At 38.8% G+C, this 24,804-nt stretch overlaps 2 protein-coding genes and 2 non-coding genes across 4 annotated transcripts in view; 3 read left to right on the plus strand and 1 right to left on the minus strand.

Annotated features, from left to right (window-relative positions):
• NDUFS1 (NADH:ubiquinone oxidoreductase core subunit S1) overlaps positions 1-20,222 on the minus strand; it is a 33,423-nt gene extending 13,201 nt beyond the window's left edge. The window contains exons 1-13 of the mRNA XM_004004855.5: positions 20,138-20,222; positions 17,555-17,619; positions 16,789-16,880; positions 14,587-14,694; positions 13,831-13,907; positions 13,124-13,205; positions 12,902-13,032; positions 12,289-12,474; positions 9,550-9,684; positions 8,764-8,878; positions 5,936-6,081; positions 5,456-5,584; positions 1,619-1,748 (exon numbers count right to left, since the gene is read on the minus strand). Of these exons, the coding sequence (XP_004004904.1) occupies positions 1,619-1,748; positions 5,456-5,584; positions 5,936-6,081; positions 8,764-8,878; positions 9,550-9,684; positions 12,289-12,474; positions 12,902-13,032; positions 13,124-13,205; positions 13,831-13,907; positions 14,587-14,694; positions 16,789-16,880; positions 17,555-17,615 (1,392 nt within the window). The 5' untranslated portion in view covers positions 17,616-17,619; positions 20,138-20,222. The remainder of the gene's footprint in view (positions 1-1,618; positions 1,749-5,455; positions 5,585-5,935; positions 6,082-8,763; positions 8,879-9,549; positions 9,685-12,288; positions 12,475-12,901; positions 13,033-13,123; positions 13,206-13,830; positions 13,908-14,586; positions 14,695-16,788; positions 16,881-17,554; positions 17,620-20,137) is intronic.
• Positions 20,223-20,717: 495 nt separating this feature from the next.
• Positions 20,718-23,716, plus strand: EEF1B2 (eukaryotic translation elongation factor 1 beta 2). The gene is made up of 6 exons (XM_004004857.5): positions 20,718-20,879; positions 21,328-21,450; positions 22,437-22,563; positions 22,835-22,901; positions 23,304-23,429; positions 23,517-23,716. Exons 1-6 carry the CDS (start codon positions 20,800-20,802, stop codon positions 23,669-23,671), a joined length of 678 nt encoding a protein of 225 aa, XP_004004906.1. The 5' UTR covers positions 20,718-20,799; the 3' UTR covers positions 23,672-23,716.
• On the plus strand, positions 22,680-22,758 carry LOC114113389 (small nucleolar RNA SNORD51). The gene has a single exon (XR_003588426.1). It is a non-coding gene; the product is annotated as a small nucleolar RNA SNORD51 (small nucleolar RNA).
• LOC114113393 (small nucleolar RNA SNORA41) lies at positions 23,029-23,162 on the plus strand. The gene has a single exon (XR_003588430.1). It is a non-coding gene; the product is annotated as a small nucleolar RNA SNORA41 (small nucleolar RNA).
• Positions 23,717-24,804: the final 1,088 nt, after the last annotated feature.

Raw genomic sequence — 24,804 nt, forward strand, 5'->3', positions numbered from 1 at the left:
TACATTCTGCCAAGGCTCTCATCAGGAATAAAATAAACATTTTCAAGCAAGAAAGAACTTAAGAAATGGTATACCTACATCTCTTGAAAAAAAAAAAAACAAACAAACAAATAAGAAGCCTAAAAGCTCTAAACTTCAGGTGGCAGATAAAAAAAAAATTAAATAAGGAATTTAGTCATGAAAAGGTCATATAAAAAGACCAGTGAAATTTCTTTAAGGAATAATAACTCTTGCTGTAAAGAAAGACTTCACTGAAGTTTAAAATTTAATTCTTTCAGCTTCACATCATTTTCTTTTTTGATAACTTCAAGTAAAATTAAACTCTGGTTAAAAAAAAAAAGAGCCGAGTCCCAGAGAATAGCAAGGAGAGATAAGAAAGTCTTCCTAAGTGATCAATGCAAAGAAACAGAGAAAAACAATAGAATGGGAAAGACTAGAGACCTCTTTAAGAGAATCAGAGATACCAAGGGAACATTTCATGCAAAGATGGGCATAATAAAGGACAGAAATGGTTTGGACCTAACAGAAGCAGAAGGTATTTAGAAGACGTGACAAGAATACATAGAACTATATTAAAAAGATCTTAGTGGCCCAAATAACCACGATGGTGTGATCACTCACCTAGAGCCAGATATCCTGGAATGTGAAGTCAAGCGGGCCTTAGAAAGCATCACTACGAACAAAGCTAGTGGAGGTGATGGAATTCCAGTTGAGCTATTTCAAATCTTGAAAGATGATGCTGTGAAAGTGCTGCACTCAATATGCCAGGAAATTGGGAAAACTCAGCAGTGGCCACAGGACTGGAAAAGGTCCGTTTTCATTCCAATCCCAAAGAAAGGCAATGCCAAAGAATGCTCAAACTACTGTACAACTGCATTCATCTCACATGCTAGCAAAGTAATGCTCAAAATTCTCCAAGCCAGGCTTCAACAGTATGTGAACTGTGAACTTCCAGATGTTCAAGCTGGTTTTAGAAAAGGCAGAGAACCAGAGATCAAATTGCCAACATCCACTGGATCACGGAAAAAGCAAGAGAGTTCTAGAAAAACATCTACTTCTGCATTACTGACTATGCCAAAACCTTTGACTGTGTGGATCATGACAAACTGTGGAAAATTCTTAAAGAGATGGGAATACCACACCACCTGACCTGCCTCCTGAGAAACCTGTACGCAAGTCAAGAAGCTACAGTTAGAATGAGACATGAACAACCGACCGGTTCCAAATTGGGAAAGGAGTACGTCAAGGCTGTATATCATCATCCTGCTTATATAACTTATAGCCTGCATGCTGCAGTCCATGGGGTCGCAGAGTTGAACACAACTGAGCGATTGAACTGAACTGAAATAAAAATGTAGAGTATAATTTCATTTTTTGCTTACCTATCCATCCATCCTTCTCTATATAAATGAGAGATGACCACAGGACGTTTCATCAACAGTCGTTTGTAGTGGGATCTTTGATTATGTTTACTTTCTTATATATTATTTTCTATACTGCTATACATATATTTTAACAGCAATCTCATAGTTATCACGAAAATAATAAATCACAAAAATAAGACTTAAAAATCATATACATATAACTTTAAAATCTTATAAATGTAACTTAAGAGCACCTGGCTGAATGGATGGCTACCCGAAGCAATGTCTTGAAGAATTTTGGGAGAATCTCCCAGATGGTCATATCTGTAAGTGAGATCCACTGGGCTGCCTATGAGGGCCACTTTTAAGTCATTATGAAGCCAGCTGAAATAAAAACAATGAAGTTTTTAGAGCTAAATCACTAAGTCAGTACAGTTACTGGTCTCATCAATGCTAAGTGCTACATCTATTTAAATTTAAAAATGTTAAAAAGCATTAAAGCTTTCCCCAAACATTAACAGATATTATTGTGTACTTTTCAAAATAAAGTGTTGTAAAAATACAGGTATACCTGTGTTTGGTCGCAGACCACAACAATAAAGCAAATATCTCAATAAAGCAAGTCACACACAGTTTTTGCTTTCCCAGGGCATATACAAGTTATGTTTATATTACACTGTAGCTTATTAAGTGTATAAAAAGTATTATGTCAAAAAAGCAATATATACATCTTAATTAAAAAATACTTTATACTGAAAAAAAATACTTTATTGCTAAAAAATGCTAACCATCATATGAATGTTTAGTGAGTGGAAATCTTTTTGCTGGTAGAGACGCTTGCCTCAATGTTGAAGGCTGCTGAATAATCAGGGTGGTGGTTTACTTAAGATTAGAATGGCTGTGGCAATTTCTTAAATAAGACAACAGTGGACTTTACTGTATCAATTAACTCTTCCTTTCATAAGCCATTCTTCTGCAGCAGGCAGTGCTATCTGATGGCATTTTATTCACAGTAGAAATTCTTTCAAAACTGGGAGTCAATCCTCTCTAATCCAGCTGCCACTTTATCAGCTTAAGTGTATGTCACATTCTAAATCCACTGTTGTTATTTCTACAATTTCTTTATAGAATCTCTACCAGGAGCAGATCCTATATCAAGAAACAACTTTCTTTTTGCTTATCCTTAAGAAGCAACTCCTCATCCATTAAAGTTTTATCATGAGATCACTGCAATTTAGTCACATCTTCAGACTTCAGTTATAATAACTCTAGCTCTCTATTTCCACCATATTTGAAGGTACTTCAACTGAAGCCTCTCAAAGTCATCCAGGAAGGTTGGAATCAACTTCTTCCAAACTCCTTTTTAACACTGATATCTTGACCTCTTCCCAAGACTCAATGTTCTTAATGGTATCTAGCATAGTGAATCCTTTCCAGAAGGTTTTCAATTTACTTTGCCTAAATCCATCAGTAGAATCCTATATATGGAAGCTACCTCATTCGAAGAGTTGACTCATTGGAAAAGACTCTGATGCTGGGAGGGATTGGGGGCAGGAGGAGAAGGGGACGACAGAGGATGAGATGGCTGGATGGCATCACTGACTCGATGGACGTGAGTCTGAGTGAACTCCGGGAGTTGGTGATGGACAGGGAGGCCTGGCGTGCTGCAATTCATGGGGTCGCAAAGAGTCGGACACGACTGAGCAACTGAACTGACAGCCTTCTGAATAAGTATTTCTCAAATAATAAGACTTGAAAATTGAATTACTCCTTAACCCATGAGCTGCAGAATGGATGCTGTGTCAGCAGGCACAAAACAAGATTAATCTCATTGTATATCTTCATCAGAGTTTTTGGGTGATCAGGTACAATTATCAATTAGCAGTATCTTAAATCTTTTTTCCTGAGCAGTAGGTCTCAACAACGGGCTTAAAATATTCAGTAAACCATAAGCAAACAGACGTGCTGTCAACGAGGCTTTGTTGTTCCATTTATCAAGCACAAGCAGAACAGGTTTAACAAAATTCTTAAGAGCCCTAGGATTTTCAGAATGGTAAGTTGAGCACTGGCTTCAACTTAAAGTCACCATGGGCATTAACCCCTAACAGAGCCTATCCTTTGAAGCTCTGAAGCCAGGCACTGATTTCTCTTCTCTAGCTATAAAAGTACTAGGTGGCACATTTTTCCAATAAAAGGCTGTTTCGTCTACACTGAAAATCTGTTGTTCACTGCAGCCACCTTTATTATCTTAGCTAGACCTCTGGGTAACTCGCTGCACTTTCTAAACTAGCATTTGCTGCTTTACCTTGTACCTTTATGCTATGGAGAGACAGCTTCCTGCCCTAAATCTCATGAACCAACCTCTGCTAGTTTTAACTTCTCTTCTGTAGCTTCTTCACCTTTAGAAATGAAGAGAGTTAGGGCCTTGCTCTGGATTAGGCTTTGAGGGAATGTCATAGCTGGTCTGATCTTCAATCCAGACCACTCAAACTTTATCCACATTAGCAATAAGGTTGTTTTGCTTTCTTATCATGCACTGAGCACTTTGAAGTAGCACTTTAAATTTCCTCTGCATTCATGACATGATTGTTTGGCACAAGAGGTCTGTTTTTTGGCCTATCTATGCTTTCAATATACCTCCTTCAATAAGTTTAATTATTTCTAGCGTTTGATTTAAAGTAAGATGCGCAAGACTTCCTTTCACTTGAACACTTATAAGCCACTGTAGGTTATTAATTGATCTACACTCCACACTGTTGTGTCTCAGGGAATAAGGAGACCCAAGAAGAGGGACAGACATGGAGGAATGGTCAGTTGGCAGAGTGATCAAAACAAACCAACATCTACTGATTATATTCACCATATTATATGGATATGGCCTATGGTGCCCCAAAACAATTACAAGAGTAACAGCAAAGATCACCAATCAAAGATCACCATAATAAAATGTAGTAATAATAAAAAAAAGTTTGAAATATTGTGAGAGTTATCAAAATATGACACAGAGACACAAAGTGAGAAAATGCTGTTGGAAAAATAGCACTGAAAGACTTACTCAACCAACAGCTGCCATAAACTTTAAATTTGCAAAAAACAGACTCTATCTGCAAAGTACAATAAAGCAAAGTATAGCAAAATAGGGTGTGCACACACCAAGTAAAGTCAATGAATTAACTTGCTGTGTTAGAATGCTAACTCTAAGCTAGCTATAAACAAAGACTTCAATTTTAGAATAAGTGACGTTTTTATTTTGCCATATTTACACAGCAGAGTCCTAATTATCTGTTAAGATCATTTAAATAAAAGTTCATAAAAAACAAACTATATCATTCATATTTATTCTCTATTGACAAGGAAGTATGGATCCAGCTCCTCCAAAAATATTAATAAATGTGGTGACCATATATTCTGGTTTGTCAGAGACAGTAGGGGTTTTTAATCTGTCACCCTGGAATAATAAATCCCCTTTCTACTCTCAACATTGTACCAGTTTAGACAATCAACTATATGGTTGAGCTATTACAAGTCTCTAAGATATAAAAAGATAGAGAGGCATTTTACAAAATAACTGGCCTGTAGTCTTCAAAAAAAAAAGTCAAAATGCAAAAAATTATGGAAAAAATTCAGTGAAATTTAAGCACAAATAGATAATACTACTATATCAATACTAAATTCTTGATTAAATAAAGAATCAAATTCTTAAATGGAGAATGTCCTTGTCCTTAGGAAACCCACACAAATGTGTTTAGTTTGGGATTAAAAGGGCATCATGTATACAACCTACTTTCAAATGATTATGTTCACACAAATATATAGATGGAGAGAAAAGAAAAAAATATAAACATTAGCATCGATTAATCTGGGTGAATACTACACAAACATGGGTAAACAAAGTTGAGTTATTTCAAACTAAAAAGATTAAAAAAATGAGCAGCAGGGAAGAAGTGGGAAATGGAGCTGTTAGAAACTGCCCTTCAACTATCTTTTGGACTCTCACTCCCACTATTAGGAATCAGGTAAGACAGTCATTTTTCATATATAAAACAAATGATCATGTAAGTGTTTTTAAAACCCAGAATATTATTACTAACCTCTTTCGAATTCTAGCATTAAACAGTGGTGCCTCAAAACGTGGATTTGTACCAACCAGAAGGACAACATCTGCCTCCTCGACACCAGCGATTGTAGTATTAAGAAGATAATTGGAACGTAGATCTGTGCTAGAAACATAAAATATAAAATCCAAGTTTACTTTAAAATTAATAGACTGACAATCCACGAAATACTCTGTCATTAAACCCATGGCTCACTGCCTGACAAAAAAATTTTGGAAGTAGTCTTAAACTGCATCAAAAGTTCAAATACTTTATTAATAATTAGATTTTCTAATAACTCCTGGTTTGACTTTGGTCTATATGTGAAAATAACCAGTAGGTATGTTGGAGTATCCAAGCTGTCACATATAAGTCACTGATGCCACAGATGTGTTGATTTAAATACAACCTATGAACAGAAAGAAAAAAAGAAAGAAAGAAAACAAAACACCTAGATCCTAGCCTCAAATCTCTCACCCAGCTCCTGCAGTGGGGAAGACCTCTTCAGTGCACAGGGTGTCAGAATCCACTCTATTAAGTAAATCCTTGAGAGCTATGAGGGCTTCAGCATCCACCAAGCCACCTGCAATTGCTGCCACATCGTTGCCTTGACAACTCTGCAACTAGAAACGGATGAAAAGGCTATCACCAAGAAATCTTCGTTCAGAAAAAGACCACAATGACTCATTCAGAAAACAAAATAATAACGTCACTTTCAAGTAAAATAAAAGTAACAAACTTCTGACAAAAAAGCTTTTCACACTAATTATTAGTCTGAAAGTGAGAAGCAGAAAAGTGTATGTGGGGCCAAGGATAACAACATCTGCTTGTAATAAAGTTGTTTCTTTTAAATTAGGAACAAAAGGCCTCAAAATGAGCTCTGGAAGATGAAGACTTCGGAGTTATATAGTTAAATACAATCTTCTGAAGTATCTGTCATTCCTTCAAGCCCTTTATGTATCTTGCTCTGGCAAGCCTGTTATTGGCTCATCTACTAAAGAGACCATCAAATGCATTCTTCATTCCTGGTAGTGTTTTTGATCCCTAGCATTTGTCTTTTGTTTTTTCTTAGAATTTCCATCTCTCTGCTAACATTGTTCATCCATTTTTGTATGTGGTCTTCTCTTTCCAATATAGTCTTTAACATTTTAGTCATAGTTTAAAAAATACCTGGTCTGATACATCCAATAGTCTTGTCACAGATGACTCTGGGTCTAATGCTTGTTCAGTCTCTGCAAGCTGTGTTTTTACCTTTTAGCACGCCTTGAAAGTCATTGCTCAAAAATGAATGTGATGTACTGGGTAAAAGGAACTGAGGTAACAGGTGCTCAGTAAATATGGTGGTGAGGTTGACTGGGCAGGGAAAGTATTTTCTAGTCCTTAGTCTCTCAATGAGCCTGTGCCAGTGGGCAGTGAACTATCAGTTTCTCTCATTCCCTCCCCGACATGGTATAGGACTGCAAGAGGTGGCTGAAGTTAGGTATTTCACTTCTCTCGGGTAGGCTAGGCTCTGATTAGAAACCCAGTAAATTAGGATCAGGGCTTCCTAGGTGGTTCAGTGGTAAAGAGTCTGCCTGCCAATGTGGGGGGCTTGGGTTATGACCCTGGGTCAGGTAGATCCTCTGGAGACGGAAATGGCAACCCACTCCAGCATTACTGCCTGGAAAATCCTGCAGACAGAGGAGCCTGGGGGAGTCTAGAGTCCATGAGGTTGCAAAGAGTCAGATATGACTTAGCAACTAAACAAAGAAGTCATCTTACCTAGGTAATATGGTAGCCCTGGTAGGCATCCCTCCAATGTGCTCTTTCATGTATCATGTTCTGCATGACTACCCAAAGCAGCATACAATAATTGCCTACTAAATGATTGCGGAAGTAGGAACCATGTGCTACTGATCTTTATATCCCTACATCTAGCATGACGTCAGATGGCTCTCAATAAATGCTTGTTAAATGGAAGGTAATCCTGGTAATGTGCGGATCACAATAAACTGTGGAAAATTCTGAAAGAGAGTACCTGACCTACCTCTTGAGAAACCTATATGCAGGTCAGGAAGCAACAGTAAGAACTGGACATGGAACAAAAAACAGGCTGCAAATAGGAAAAGGAGTACATCAAGGCTGTATATTGTCACCCTGCTTATTTAACTTCGATGCAGAGTACATCATGAGAAATGCTGGGCTGGACGAAACACAAGCTGGAATCAAGACTGTCGGGAGAAATATCAATCACCTCAGATATGCAGATGACACCACCCTTATGGCAGAAAGTGAAGAGGAACTAAAAAGCCTCTTGATAAAAGTGAAAGAGGAGAGTGAAAAAGTTGGCTTAAAGCTCAACATTCAGAAAATGAAGATCATGGCATCTGGTCCCATCACTTCATGGGAAATAGATGGGGAAACAGCGTCAGACTTTAATTTTTTGGGCTCCAAAATCACTGCAGATGGTGACTGCAGCTATGAAATTAAAAGACGCTTACTCTTTGGAAAAGTTATGACCAACCTAGATAGCATATTCAAAAGCAGAGACATTACTTTGCCAACAAAGGTCCATCTAGTCAAGGCTATGGTTTTTCCTGTGGTCATGTATGGATGTGAGAGTTGGACTGTGAAGAAAGCTGAGCGCCGAAGAACTGATGCTTTTGAACTGTGGTGTTGGAGAAGACTCTTGAGAGTCCCTTGGACTGCAAGGAGATCCAACCAGTCCATTCTGAAGGAGATCAGCCCTGGGATTTCTTTGGAGGGAATGATGCTAAAGCTGAAACTCCAGTACTTTGGCTACCTCATGCGAAGAGTTGACTCATTGGAAAAGACTCTGATGGTGGGAGGGATTGGGGGCAGGAGGAGAAGGGGACGACCGAGGATGAGATGGCTGGATGGCATCACTGACTCCATGGACGTGAGTCTGAGTGAACTCCAGGAGTTGGTGATGGATAGGGACGGCCTGGCGTGCTGCGATTCATGAGGTCACGAAGAGTCAGACATGACTGAGTGACTGAACTGAACTGAACTGAATCCTGGTAAGAGGAAACAAGTGAAGAGAAACAATAACCCCTCTTCTAGAAAGATGTTCCCTGTGGGACTTTGCTGGTGGTCCAGTGTCTAAGACCCTATGCTCCCAATGCAGGGGGCCTGGGTTCAATCCCTGGTCAGGAAACTAGATCCCACATGCCACAACTAAAGAGCCCACATGCTGCAACAAAGATAGAAGACCCTGTGTGCCATAATGAAGACCTGGCACAGCCAAAAAAAAAGATGTGACTTGGAAACCACAAATACAGTTATTCTATATTTCAGTTGTTTACCATTCCAGCTACACGAGAGAGTGCATCCTCCCAGGTGGTATGTGTTAAAAGTCCCTTTTCATTTCTGACCATCGGTTCGGTAAGTCTTTGACGTTTTAGCCCATCATAGGCAAATCTAGATAACAGAAATTACACCATTTGTGGAATCTTTCTAAAAAGGCAACTATTTTCAAATTTAAAATCTAAAAGAAATGTTATTTAAATACAGTGTTGGTTAAAAGTAAAATAGAACAATAAATACATGGATACAAATAATTATTCCAGATTTCTTTGGAGATAAATTAATATTTCACAAACATTATCTGAAACTCAAATGTCACCTAAAATGTCTGAGTTCTTATCATTTATTTTCAGCTACCCAAAGAAACTTAAAATTATAATACGTTTGGTAGCTGAGAAAGCCAAATCATTTATAAAACCTGAGTATCTCTAGATAGTTCATCAAACTTACGTTATGCAAACTCAAACTTATATTTAGCTTGTATTCTCCAATGAAAAAGAGACAAACTAAAATAGATTAAGTATCTTAATTTACTTCAATTTCTCCATCTAGGAGAAAAAAAGATATTTCTGAATATGAAAACCAGTAAATATGAAAGCCAGTATTATACCTAGGATTATTATTGTCAGTTTTGTTCAGTTCACTATATATCCTAACAATCCCGATTTCAATAGTCTATAAACAGTAACTTGCAAATATAAAAGACTGTTCCTTAAAATGAAAATTATTATAAAATTTCCTTTAAATCAACTGCAAAAGTTAAAGGAAAAAAACACAGCATATACCTGGTTTTATCAGAGATCCACTCCTCATTGATGTCCTCATGCATCCTTGGCAAAATCCTCATTACCTCTCCAGTTCTTGTGCTGACCACAATATTACTTCCAACTGCATCCATTACATCAATGGATTCTGTCTTTCTAAGAAAATAAACACATATATTTACTAGTTGATTTTGAGAATAAATGGACAAAGTTTCTGTTACCTGGTTTACCGAAATCAAAATACTTTACATATACTTTCCTTTCCTTACATATATATACACACACACTCTCATATCTGAGCAGACCATAACGCAAAAACAGAAGCAAGTTATCTAAAACGGTTATCTAGTAACCTGAAACAGAAGCCAGTTGGAAAGGCTGTAAATAGCCAAACTGTGAAAACTTGACCATCAAAATAAATAAATTTTGGGGTGTGGCTGATTAAGGAGCTTGACAAATCCTCCCTCCAAAAGCAAAAATAAAGCTAGACAAAACTGACAAAAGTAACCAACTCAACTCTCTGGAGAGCTAACAAAAGCAAAAACATCATGTGAAGGTTTTATGTTTAGAGAAACTGCCGAACTTCCAGAAAGAATGGTGGAAACCAGTGGTGTTCTGGCTTGACACTGTTCTTATTGCCCTTCTCACCACCTTGAACTGGACGTTCTAGTAGGATGGGGCAGGCTATGAAGATAGGGGATTTTTTCTTGCAGACAAAGACTCACTTGATTTGGAGAAATGGGAAAAGTTGTCTGCGTAAGAGATACCTTGGAGGTCACTGAGCTGAGGAGCATCAAGGACCTACTAGCATGAGGCTGCAGTCACAGTCAGGGTAAGCATTCCTAGTGGAGGCTGCACAAATGTGACCAGAGACAGCCCAGGCTATTCACACTCTCCTGGACAACACAGAGACCCAAAAGACCTAATGTAAACTACAAGTTGGGCAGACTTGAAAACAGCCTGAACTCTGAATATGCTTTTCTATCCACACACAAGGGCAACCCACATGACTCAGTGGTAAAAGAACCTGCCTGCAATGCAGGAGATGCAGGTTCAATTCCTGGGTCAGAAAGATCCCATGGAGAAGGAAATGGCAAGCCACTCTTGCCCATATTCTTGCCTGGGAAATTCCATGGACAAAGGAGCCTGGCAGGCTAAAGTCTATGGGATCCCTAAAGAGTCAGACACAACTTAGCAACTAAACAGGAACAACAATCCACACACAGATCCACTGGCAGAGGATGGAAGCTTTACTGGCTCAAAGAATTTGAGCATGATCATTATCTGACTACAGACAGAGAAGCAACTCCTAAGAAGCCCTGCTTAAAAATAAAAACAAGAATATTAAAATGTTCAATGAAAGAAGGAAAGTCATGTTTAAAGATGAAAGAGAAGAACTTCCTTGGTGGTGCAGTGGTAAAGACTCTGAGCTCCCAATGCAGGGGACCTGGGTTCAATCCCTGGTCAGGGAACTAGATCTCACATGCCACAACTAAAGATCCTGCATGCCACAACTAAGACCTGGCACAGCCAAATAAATAAATAAAAATAACTATTAAAAAAAAAGATTAAAGGGAAATATAAAACCATGAATCAACAAGTGAAGATTCCCAGTGAGGATACAAAAATTAAAAAAAAAAAAAAGAAACAAATTCTGGAGTTGGAAAGTGTAACTGTAATAAACAGCTGACTGTAGCAGTTGAATAGAAGATTTGGGATGGTAAAAGAATGAACTTGATATGATATGTCAACAGAATCCATCCAATTGGAAGAACAAAGAGAAAAATGTTTTAAGAATAATGAATAGTGTCTCAGAGACCTGCTACTGCTGCTAAGTCACTTCAGTCATGTTCGACTCTGTGCAACCCCATAGACGGCAGCCCACCAGGCTCCCCCGTCCCTGGGATTCTCCAGGCAAGAACACTGGAGTGGGTTGCCATTTCCTTCTTCAATGCATGAAAGTGAAAAGTGAAAGTGAAATCGCTCAGTCATGTTCGATTCTTAGCGACCCCATGGACTGCAGCCTACCAGGCTCCTCCGTCCATGGGATTTTCTAGGCAAGAGTACTGGAGTGGGGGTCTCAGAGACCTATAGCACATTAAATGTACCATCATATGTATTATGGAGAGGAGAAAAAAACTCTCTACTTAAACTTTTCGGTTATGTACTATCTTTTTTTATACATAAATACATGGTTCAAAGCCTGGAATTTTACGATGCTCCCATATACTCTGGTGGGAGTTTAAAATTAGAGGGCAATTTAATATGTTTCTAGAACCTGAAAAGCATTCAAATTTATTTCAATGATCTATTTAATTTCTTAGTTTAATCAGAAGAATCAGAGATAGAATCAGAGAAAATGTAAATATATTTATCATAGATTTGTAATTATACAGAAATAGAAATAAACTAAAGGTCTAATAAGAACTGATTAAATAATATATGATATGTATACATGGTTGAAAGTTTAATATACAATGAGAGGAAACTATAAATTTTAAAAAATCAACACAATCTTACCCTTTGGAAGAAGTAAATAATTTTGTGATTAAGTACTCTGGAATTAATTTCAAAGGAAACAACAATTGACTTGCACAGGCTCATCCTATCTATCTAACAACGTACATTCCAGTAAAAGGGTTTTACTTTAAGCAAACAAAAACTTAGCAGACCAAAACAATTAGAACTCAGGAAGAAAATGAATCTTAAATTTTTTTGAACAGTACTGAAGTAAAGGACAAAAAATACAATGGTAAATACCTTGTTTCCCAAGGCCGAGCAGTAAAGGCATAGGGCTTAGAGGTCAGGGCACCTACAGGGCAGATGTCAATGATATTGCCAGAAAGTTCAGACATGAACATCTTTTCAATGTATGTGCCAACTTGCATATCGTTTCCTCTGCCTGTAGTTCCCAAATCATCCACTCCTGCAATCTCACTTGCAAACCTGCAGGATAAAAATGCACCAAACAACTGGTCAAAGCCGCAAAATTACCTCCTTTCTTATTATTGCAAAGATAATGATTTTCAAAACACTAAGAAAGTTGTTTTCAATGTTAAGTGCAGTCCCTGAATAAAAATTAATACTAAATGCTGGCATCTGAGGTATAACACACATACAGAAAATTGTACAAATCGTGTGTACAGCTCAACAAGTTATCACAAAGTTAATGCTTGCAGTTTCTGATTTTTAAATCCAACTGAAGTTGCTATTAATTCACTCTATTGGCTTATGTAAAAAACAACCAATACAACACCCCTCTTTTCCGCCAAATAAAAGTTGCTATCCTTTCCAGTGTTACTATTCCACCAAGTTCTGTGAATATTAGAGCTAAGAGTACAAATGATATTCCAAGAGACAGAAAAATAATTACCTGATGCAGCGAGTACACTGTATACATCTAGTCATAATGGTTTTTACCAATGGCCCAATGTTCTTGTCCTCCACAGCACGTTTCCCCTCTAAAAACCGGCTCCTATCACTTCCAAACATCATGGACTGGTCCTTAAGTAGATTACAAAAGAGTCAACCTGATTTTGCTAACTAAAGTAAAACCTGAGACAACCAAAAGAATTAAGAAATTAAGACTACACACCTGCAGATCACATTCACCTCCCTGGTCACAAATAGGACAGTCCAGTGGGTGATTTGCTAATAAGAACTCCATCACACCTTCTCTGTAATATATAAACTTAAGTAAATTGCTGGCATTCAAAATGGTTTACATACAGGGTATTTAAATAACTGTGACAAGTGTATGTTCTCATTCAGTTAGTATGGATTTTATATTTACTATCAGAAACACCACTGTTAACTATCATAAAAGTATTATTAAATACATAATTTTAAAAATGTTTATGAATCTGGAATAAAATATCATTGGAGAACCTAGAAAATCATGAGTTTTAACACCACAGAATTATCAAAAGTTGCTGAATAGGCCTCAGAAAACTCAGGCATTAATTCAGAAAAACATGAACGCAAAGCAAAAACAATCATCAGTGCCAGTACAGTACAATATCACTGCAATAACCTCAGATCAATAAGCCCCAGACCCACTGCCATCATAAGCTGAGCAAAGTTCTAAACAAGGGTTTTTAATGCTGATTCCAGCACAGACTCAAAAACATAAACACCTGACTTCACCTCCTCTATGTGTACTTACTTCCAACTGCTGCTAGAAGCTAAGCACAACTTCTTCAGAGTCTGATACTGAATTTCTCATCTACAGGAAGGTCTACATTTTGAGATGTGCAATTTTCTGCCAAGAAAAGTCACTATGCTGAGTTAACAATAACGTACCTGGCTTTCTTAGTTTTCTCAGAGTTTGTCAGGATATTCCAACCTTTCATTACTGGCATGGCACAAGCAGCTACAACCTGGAATTTCAATGGAGAAATCTCTAAGTGTTTGTAATTATACAAATTTTATTTGTAATTATAAGTAATCCAATATATAAAAATATTAAATCATATATCTGAAAACAAGCAAAGAACAGAATATTTTGGAAGATTGAGTTTTTCAGTTTTCATATTTATGATAGTCTGGCACTTTACATTTCTCTTAAAAATAAGACATCATCTTAATTTTATTATAATAATTAATATGATGTTTTAATAAGAGGCTCTGAAACAGAACATCAAATAACTGTTTTGATGAGCAGGCACTACTGAACTAAAATTGCATAAGCCAAAACAGAGTTAAATTGAAAGTGAACCTTTTCACTGCAAGCCTTTTCTCTAGTGAAAAATGGCACAGTACAAGCACTTCCAATGTTGTGTGTCACACAGACATTTGGAAATACTGACTGCTCTAAGAAGGTCTCTTTAATTTCTAAACATTACAATTATATAGGACTTGTACTTATAAAGTACTTTCTTCGATGTGTTTCCAGTTGTGAAATGAAGAGAATCAATCACACAGAAAATAAATTTATAGATATGAGTAAACAGGACCAGACTCTTGGTTACAACAATACTGATTTTAAATAAAGTTTGCTACATAATTTTAAGTTTTCTACCTTCTACAGCATGGTGTGTAATTTTAGGTATTCAGTACCTTAGGAGCTTTCTCAATTTCAACAAGGCACATCCTGCAGTTTCCAGCAACAGACAACCTTTCGTGATAACAGAATCGAGGAATCTGCATGCCAACCTTCTCACAAGCCTAGAAAAGAAAGTAAAAAATATTTGCAGTAGAATAACCTGACCTCATCTGTGTCTTGTCTAAAACACAGGAAAAATAAAACAAACAAAAATCAAACAACAAAAAAATGAGGCCATCCACTACTTATCTAATTACTCCTAACTCCAAATATCTGCGTCTTCATTCTACCTTCATCCTCAAAGAGATTTCCCTCCTTTTCTTTGTTCTTGACTCCAACCTCTGTCTGCTCTGAAGATACCTCTTTAAAGATCCTCACCATGCCTAAAAACTGGATAAAGCATCCTCAGACTGTGTTTGACTACTCACGTCTCCTCTGGACCATTCTCTACAAAGATTCCTCATTCAAACTCTGTCCCAGTGGCTTCACGTCCCTGGAGTTCCTCATTGACTAGCTTTCCTCCTTTAGATTAGACTTCATTTCACACCATCTAGGTGGCTATAATCTGGTTCTGTGTTTGGCCCCATATATCCCACTCAGGACTCCCCACTGTTGGCTAAGGGCTCTTCTCAGTTCCCATTTGCCTAGTGAGGGGGATTAGTTCAGCTCTGCCAATTTTCCCTGCTCCTTCTCTGAGCCTATAAATGCACTTAAATTTCGAGAGTTAGTTATTCCATCCTTAGCCCTCACTCTAAAGCAATCTCATCAATTTTCAATATTTTTTAACAATTTGATAAAAACGCACCAAGTCTTCCTGTGTGCTAGATGCAGTGGGTCCTGTCCCAACCTTTACACTAGCTCATCTTACATACTGATTACATTCGAACCTTCATCTGCAATCCTGACAGTCTTCCACTTCGTGTGCATGTTCTTTAGACAGTTAAAATTCAATCTATTTCCGTCCCCTACGTCTCCAGGGGATCTTCCCCACCCAGGGATCGTACCTGGGTTTCCCGCATTGCAGGCAGATTCTTTACCATCTGAGCCACAGGCAAGCCCTGTCCCCTCCTATATATCCCCAAGTAAGATAACAAAGCCAGAATTCACAAAAACTCCTCTGCTCTTTATCATTCCAAAAGGCCTGTCTATCTACATCTCACTCTCTCATGAATATACCCTTTTGTTTCCATTTCCATTGCCACAATTTTGGGCCTTCTCATTTCCTGCTCCACTAATGCAAGATATACTCTATCCTTGTCTCACTCTAATCTTAATCTCCAAAGCACCATCCTCTACAGTCAATGTCATACTGCTTAGTAGCCATGAAAACTCTTGATGGGCCAAACTACAAGCTCTTTAACATTGCACTGACTATCTTTAATGACTAGATCTTCTCCAACATCACAGTTCTGATTTCCTGCTATCTCCTCTTCTACACATACCTTGTTTCACCAGTACTAAATGACCTGAAGTTTCCTTGTCCACATATAAACATCTATTCATCCTTTAAAAACTTCTCAGGGATCATCTGAGATATTTATGACATCTCTTCTACCACCTCCTATTCATGCCAAAATACTCTCCACTGTACACGGAACATATTTTTGTTATATATTTATTGTTTATATTTCTACGCCTGATGGTGCAAAAGTTACTGCTAAAATGAACAAAGAGTATTTAGCTCTGCAATAATTTACAGTGGAATAAAGCACTACTTCTCCACGACCAATTTTGTTAGTTCTGGAAGAAATTGGAGATATTAAGTGTTTGGGGCATAAATTCAAGAACCTACTACCCTCCATTTACGTGCTTTGTAGGACACCTTCCTAGAAATATTGTTAAAAACAGGAAAGTTACATAAATGTGCATCAAGCAGGCTCACAACAAAGATTACCTTTCTCCCAAACTTACTCATATTAACTAATAATTTATTTCACATAACTTAAAATTTCTAAATAGGAATTTATTTGTAAGGCAGAAGTGAAACAAAAGAATTGCTATAGTTCATTAAGAAAGTCAGAAACAGAAAAGCTCATTCTGATATGCCAAGATTTCAAATCAAAGTTATTTTCATATAATTTTACTATCTACAGTTCTTTAAAGAGCATTTGTCAAGGAATCTTGAAAATTTTAGAAGTAAACAGTATCAAGAAAATAAATTGTTTTTTTTTTTATCAGATTATGCACAAAAATAAAGAATTAAAATTAATGCCTACTTGAAGGACGGTAGTTCCTGGTTCCACCATGACAGACTGACCATCAACAAATACTTCAATCAAGTTGCTTGCTGCTGTGGCAGTTGTTCGAACTGATCATCCAAAACATTGAGGTGAAGATGAAATTAGCAGAGGGTAATGGATTACATAACTAACCTACAGGTCTAAGTTTTTTCCTCATTTTATACTATTCCCTTCTATTTCTCTAGATGCAGACTTTTAAAACAGTGAATTAGAGGAAAGCTTTTCCAATCCTTAATACCAAATGGAATATAGTTGTCTATTTTTAACAGCAGTTTAGGCTGTAACTTTTTTGGCCCTGCTGTGTGGCATGTGTACAATCTTAGTTCCCTACCTGGGATTGAACCGTGCCTCCTGCCACTGTCAGTGTAGAGTCTTAACCATGGGACTGCCAGGAAGTCCCAGTTATAACTTTTAATGCCACTGAACACATGTTCCTGGGAAGATCACTTCTCAAAAGCAGAACAACTGCTTTTTCCATTCTGGCACTGATGGGCACTTCCTGTTACTTTCCATTTCTATGAACTGTTTAAAGCTGTATTATTCAACTATTCTATTCTATTTTTAATAAAAACTATTATATTTTTAAATAAAAATAAACCACTGACTCAACATTGTTTCTATTTTTATTTAAAATCTATTATGGATTTAGGGTCTTTCAAGAAACATTCCATAAACCTATAAATTTACAAAGATAGACAGTTTAGTGCCCACAAACTTGCAATTAAAAAAAAAAGATACTCACCACATCCTTTAGAAGACTTGGAAAGGCCTACTAAGGCCTTTCTTACAGGTATCCTTAACATAGCGCTAAAAATAAAACAAAGAAGGGCTATGTTATGATAGAAAAAAACAATCCGAATAACAAACTTTTCAGTAATATTTTATGGGTTTAAAGCACTTCATATACGTATTTTATTCCATCGAACATTTCACAAATCCTAATATTGTTTCTCAAATTATAGAGATGAGAATACTCCATCTCAGCTAAAGTAACTGACTTTCACATCATCAAGAAGCTAAGGAAGAGCTGCTAGTATACAAATATGAGCCTTCTAATTCTATACAAAGGGCAGTTTTGTTGTTTTTAATTATAAACAAATGGTCAAACTTAAATACAACTATGTAGTAAAATAAATTCCAAGAATTAGCTTATCATTAGTTGCTATGTAAAATAAAGCCTACCTTTCTGCCTTCATTTCCTGCTAATACGCACTCCAAAATTCTATGTTCTGAGCAGTTATCTACTAAATGCTCCTGAGATATTCTGAGCCTAAGATATTCACAAGTCTAGGCTTGAAAAAGTCTGGAGTGCCATTTTGTGTGTCAAGCAGTACATTTATCTTTCAGATTTGCAATTATTTGTTTATATGCTTGTTCTACCCCTACACAGTATCATGAACTTCTTGAATCTTTCTATCTCTACCCTCAAGGATAGTGCACAGTAAGCTCTAAAGGAGTGGTTCTCTACAAGACACAATTTTGTTTCCCAGGGAACATTTAGCAAGGTCCAGAGAAACTGTCTGGTCATGATGAGGGGAAACCTATTGGCATCTAGCGGGTAGAGGTCAGGGTGCAATTAAAGATCCTACAATGCTCAGGACAATCTCCCATAATATAGAATTACCTAAAGTGCTGCAACTAAGAAGCCCTCTCTACAGGATTTGCTGAATTACTGAAATAAATTAAAGTAGGTTACATAACTTAACAACAATTAAAGGTGTACATAAGCAAACACTGAAAAGTTATTTGATCTTTTACTTTCCTGTCCATTCACTTGATCATATGGACAAAGCACTGCTGAATCAGAACAGGACAGATTCAAAATCAACAATCAATATTTCATACAACAGTGTAAAAGATTTAATTACTATTTTATGTCCAATACAATATGCAGCTGGTGCCTACTTTAGCTAGAAAATCCATGAGGACTATTTGTATTGAACACCCAGCATCAAATGGAAGACTGCATAACCTCAATGTAAGAAATACAGATTTGCAAAACTTTGGTAAGTGCTTTACACTTATTCGGCTACCTTGCAGGAACAGAAAAAATCAAATATAAGATGGGAACATGCTAATGATGACCCACTTCTAAAACCAGACTGAACATGTTTTGGTAGAGGGCTAGATAATACCACTCCACATTCACCATGTACCACTGCATCCATCCACTTCCCTCCCTCCAAGGTACTATCCTATTCCAAGCCACCATCATCTCTTGCTTGGACTATAAAAGCAGCCCCTAACAGGTCTCCTGGCTTCCACACTGCTCCCATTGCCTCTCCCATCTTCCCAAGGGCTGCGGCCTCAGACTGAAATGCTCTTTCCTCAGATCTTCCTGGGCCCTCCTCATCCTTCAAATTTCTGCCTTAAAAGGCATTTCTCAGGGAGATTTTCTTAGACCAGTCTAACTAAAACTATCCTAACTACTCTCCAGTCATGTCACCCATTTAATTCTTCCTTGCAGACTCACTTCTAGTTTATAACAGACGTCCAATAACTATTTGTTCTATCTCTACCATCCGGCCATCACTTCCACTTTCCTGGCATTAGAGTGTAGGTGCTCTAGCAGTCTTGCAACACCCTGCTTAAAGATGCACATACAATTCAGTGGGAAAAAAAAAGAAAACTTTCAGTAAAAAACCAACCTGATGTTTATTCATCAGAAGCAGTTCATGTTACAGCTTCTATACTCTCAGAAAGTTCTGTTTCGGAGCAGAGCTGTATCTGATCCACGCTTTTATAGTACATGTGCATGCATTAGATCCCCCAAATTTAAACAACGTAGCTTTGTCATTTGCAGTGCAACCTTTGGGCCAACTGTTTAAATGTCCCTTTCTTCCCCATCAGTGAAAATGGTAAGAAGTGCTACCCAATGCAGCCCTTGCACAAAACCAAAAAACAAAACAAAAGGCATGTACAGTTGCTAAGGCAACAGCGGCCAAAGATGCCCTGTAGCAGGTATGTGTTAATTTGGGAAGAAAGGCTCAGTCTTTAGACCTAAGTCACTGACAGAGGTCCTCTCCAGAAAGGGGACTGTCCTGCATTTCCGTGCAAAGGGAAGGTCACCCACAAGGTGCACTTGGGCCAGCGTTCCCCAGGGCCTCCAGGTTTCCTCCTACTCTCTGCTCCATCAGACCAGAGATCTAGCCTAACAGTCCTCACCTGCCGGCTCTCGGGGGTTCCCGAGGAGGCGGGGTGGGACGCGGCGCAAAGTCAAGGACAAGAGGAGAATGAGTGGGCTGAGACAAAGGAAACAGTCTCATCAATAAACAAACGCCGGGCGCTGCGGCACCTCGGCCTTCTCACCCAAATACGACCTCACCTTCTCCCTGGAGCCGCGGAGGCTACCCTGCAGAATTGTCTGCAATACACCGACCCCTTCAGAGGCCGGGTTGCTTATTCAATATGGCGGCCTCGGGTATCTCCGCCAGCCGGGCCTGGAAGAACGGAAAGCCGGGAGGGACTAGAAACCCCAGTTCGACAATTTCCGGCTGATAGACTTCGGCAGCTTCCGTCGGCTTGACAGAGGGCGGGCGGAGGGCGTAGCACCCGGGGGGAGGCTGGGGTGGGGTTGGGGGTGACGGGGGCCGGCTCGGACCCGCAATTCCGCCGGAAGTGGCCTGTCGGCTGAGGCCGAGCGTTTTCGGCTCTCTCCGGCACCCTCAGAGGGCGGGTCCTAGAGTCTTCGAAAACCTTGGAGGTAGCAATTTAAGAAATACCCATTTTATTAATTGATTTCCAGACGCAAAGAAAGGCCAAAGGATGAATTGCGGGCCATTAATTTAGAGCCTTTGCTTTTTACGTTGAAGAATCTTAACGTACTTTGACCTTTAACCTGCGGCCGGGGGCCTCGGAGAGAAACGCCTCCTTTTCTATATAAGGGATTTCCGGCCTTTTGCGGCCCTTTTTTCCTCTTAGCGCTGGGCGCTGACCGATTGCGCGCCTCTTTCTTCGCTGCCTCCCAGTTCGAGATTAGCCGTCGCCATGGGTTTTGGAGACTTGAAAAGCCCCGCTGGCCTCCAGGTGCTCAACGACTACTTGGCGGACAAGAGTTACATAGAGGGGTGAGCGCATTGGCCCGGGTCAGGCAGGGCCGGGTTGGTGGGGCCACGTGGCGCCGTCTCGGCTGCGGCTAGAGGAAGGGAAACCCGGTCCCAGGGCTCTCCCGGGGGAGGGGGTTGCGAGGGAACAAGGGTTAAAATATGCTTTTTCCGCATGCTTATCTCCACCAGGTTTTTCCACCTCTTTGCTCCGTTAATAGATGTAAGCCTGTAGCTCCATGTTAGCAATTGTAATTTCTGAAGAGGTCTACTGAGTGGCAAGCATGCCTCCGGGTATCGCGGAGACCAAATAAATGATCCCTGATCCTAAGAAGCTTATTTCTTACAAAAGACAAAGCAACTTAGGTACCCCGGTGACGAAAGGGCGAGTTCGTAGTGTTTGTCATTCATTTGCTGGTGTTTGTATCTCTCCTTATAAAAGTGTGTGTAATTGCGTTTGTATCATCGGCAGGTATGTGCCATCACAAGCAGATGTGGCAGTATTTGAAGCTGTCTCCGGCCCACCACCTGCCGACTTGTGTCATGCCCTCCGTTGGTATAATCACATCAAATCTTATGAGAAGGAAAAGGCCAGGTAAAATTATCTGTGTGTTTGCTTGAAGAATAGAATACTTTCGGAGCTTAAACTCGGGGTTTTCACGTGACAAGTTAGGGTTCAGGGTATTATAGTTTTGTTGGGATATTGTGAGCTAATTTCTCCATGACTTGAGAAGGGCCAAGAGACCGAAATCCTCCGGTTTTTTCACGTAGCAGGTAGAACGTGACCATATTGAAGAAAAAAATCGGTCAATCTAGGAAATAGAAAATTTTATTAAAGCCGCACCGAGAATTATAACCTCTGAAAAACTCCTCCAAAACCTGACAGCTGTTCCCTCCACATAAGTAAGACAAGGCTGTACATTAATTAACGTATTATTTAATGACGGTTTATATAATCTAGGTCTACAGGTGGGAAGCAGGTCATGGTTCATCATGACCCAAGATTAAGAAAAAATATTTCTTTAAGAGGGTTGATTAATGCACATATACAATGCAGCCTAGAGGGGAGGGAGGTGGTTCAAATGGACCAAGAAAATTTTTATTTTTATTTTGTCTTGCCACAAAATATGAATTTTACTTGATCAAAAACAGCAATTCACCTTTTCCCCACACTGCCCTGCCAATGTGCCTGACCTTGACCTGGGAGCAGGGGCAGGGGGCAGACCTCTGGGATGAGCGGGTCCTTCAGTCTCCGGAAACTGCTAACAAGAATGGAAGTTTGAGGTGGTAGACTCCAGTTCACTAAGAATGGAACTGAGCATACTTAATGAAATCTCAAGTAGAAATACTCATTCTGAAAGTATGTCATTGTCCGTATTGAATATAATGTTTCACATGGTACTGATGATGGTTGGGTGAGAAGCTAAACGTATATATAAAAGTATTTACCAGGGAGGGTTGAAGGGTAAATTCTTAGTACAAAAGAAATTCTTTAATTGTAATGAAAACAAGTTCTCATGTGTTATGTGAAAGGGGACATCATGGTGACCTAGTAATATTTGATTAATTTTTTTTTTCAAGCCTGCCAGGAGTGAAGAAAGCTTTGGGCAAATATGGCCCTGCTAATGTGGAAGACACCACAGAAAGTGGAGCTACAGATAGTAAAGATGATGATGACATTGATCTCTTTGGATCTGATGATGAGGAGGTATGGCATAAATTGACTTATGTGTGTATCACTGCTTAAGCACAGGCTCTGTAGCCAGAATCCCTGGGTTTTAACCCTGGCTTCACTTAAAATTACCTGCCTTTTAAAAATTCTGACTGGCTACATGATGAATAAAATCAAATCACCATCTTTCGGCTGAGCTCGTGATGGATTTGCTTTTTTCTGACAAAGCCGGTCTTTGTTACAACCCACCAGCTTTAAACTGAGGAACAACCCGCTTTGTGAAACACATGAAATTTTTCCTTTACAGGAAAGTGAAGAAGCCAAGAGGCTAAGAGAAGAACGCCTTGCCCAGTATGAGTCAAAGAAAGCCAAAAGTAGGTCATTTTATAATTCATGTCTAATTGACTTAATAGATTTCAGAATGTGAATAATCTTTTTAAAAAACTAACCTCCAAAGTAATTTCCTTTCCTCCATATTTTGTTGAATTAGAGCTTCAAAACTTCCACAGCTACTGGTCTGCAGCTGTTCTTAAAGGTAGCAGCTGTGGCATTCCACTGTGGGAAAGAAACTGTCACACAACTCAACACCTCTTTCTCAGCACAACAGAAAGTGGGCATGTGTGTGACAAACACAAGGTGTGTGTTCTATACTTTTGTGTGGCTAAGGAGATGATCCACTTAGAAACAAATTTAAGATTTGTTAAGTGACTTGGAGTAGGGCAAAAAGAATTGTTTGAACAGTGCTGTTTCCTGTACACTTTTTAAATTTTTTTTAGAACCGGCACTTGTCGCCAAGTCTTCCATCTTACTAGACGTGAAACCTTGGGATGATGAGACCGACATGGCAAAACTAGAGGAGTGCGTCAGAAGCATTCAAGCAGATGGCTTGGTCTGGGGCTCTTGTGAGTTTAGTCTTCTCTTTTTGACACTGGCATCTGCATAGTTTCCAACTGTGTCAGTTCTAAAACTTTTTTTGGTCTTCTTTTCAGCTAAACTAGTTCCGGTTGGGTATGGCATTAAGAAACTTCAAATACAGTGTGTAGTTGAAGACGACAAAGTTGGGACAGACATGCTGGAGGAGCAGATCACTGCTTTCGATGAGTATGTACAGTCTATGGATGTGGCTGCATTCAACAAGATCTAAAATCCATCATGGATCAGTGCCCTTAAATAAAAGTTTGAAAGACAACCCTTGGCTCTTGATTTCTAAATAAGAAGGTGGCACTTATATTCCGTTTTTGAGGGAAGAAATTCAGTGGCTAGATAATTCATAAATAATGTAAGTTTAGGTCAGCATTGTCATTCAACATTTAGCCAAAAAAGGACTACCTGTTATGAATACTATGGCTACGTGTACATGTAAGGTAGATTTTATAAACAAAAGTGGACTTAGGACAACTTCTCTACCTGTTAGTGACGTCCTCTGTAAGTGGTGATACAACTTTTACTGCATTATTTCAAGTGTTTATATTATTGGAGAGGTGTACTTGACTGAGAATTTGTACTAAGAGGTTTTTTTTTTTTCTTTCTTTTTTTTTCTTTTCTTTTTTCTTTGGCTTTTGGGACTTTAGGTTACCCAGGTCCAAGTCAGTTAACTGCCAAGAGTTGATTTTAGATTAATTTGGCCCATATATAATGGCTCAGTTACAAAGTTCTCCAATAACTGAGCTGACTCCTCAATGAGAATATTCAGAATATCTTGAATCATAAGAAATGAGTGAAAAACAGGTAAAGTGCGTATGGTAATACTAGGCACATGGCAAATTTTGTTGGATAGTTAAACATTTGGAGTTAAAGGAATTAAAGGCCAAGACTAACTCATTTTGTAGTTGGTGACAATGGCTGACAGTAGTTTGTTGTGACATAACTTTTCACTTTTCATACATTGGAGAAGGAAATGGCGACCCACTCCAGTGTTCTTGCCTGGAGAATCCCAGGGATGGCAGAGCCTGGTGGGCTGCCGTCTATGGGGTTGCACAGAGTCGGACACGACTGAAGCGACTTAGCAGCAGCAGCAGCAACAACATCTTCAAGCTAGTGTCTACTTGTGACTAAAATCACAAAAGTCCCAACTAAAAATGTTATGTGTTACATGAGAGTTAGGATGTATGTGATTTACTAAAGGATACCTACCAAACCCAGAGCTTGGTTTCCCAGTGGTGCTAGTGATAAAGAACCTACCTGCTAATGCAAGAGACTTGGGTTCAATCCCTGGGTTGGAAAGATCCCCTAGAGAAGGAAATTACAGCCCACTCCAGTATTGTTACCTGCATAATC

This window comes from Ovis aries, chromosome 2 (assembly GCF_016772045.2).
Source record: "Ovis aries strain OAR_USU_Benz2616 breed Rambouillet chromosome 2, ARS-UI_Ramb_v3.0, whole genome shotgun sequence".
NCBI classification, from domain to species: domain Eukaryota; kingdom Metazoa; phylum Chordata; class Mammalia; order Artiodactyla; family Bovidae; genus Ovis; species Ovis aries.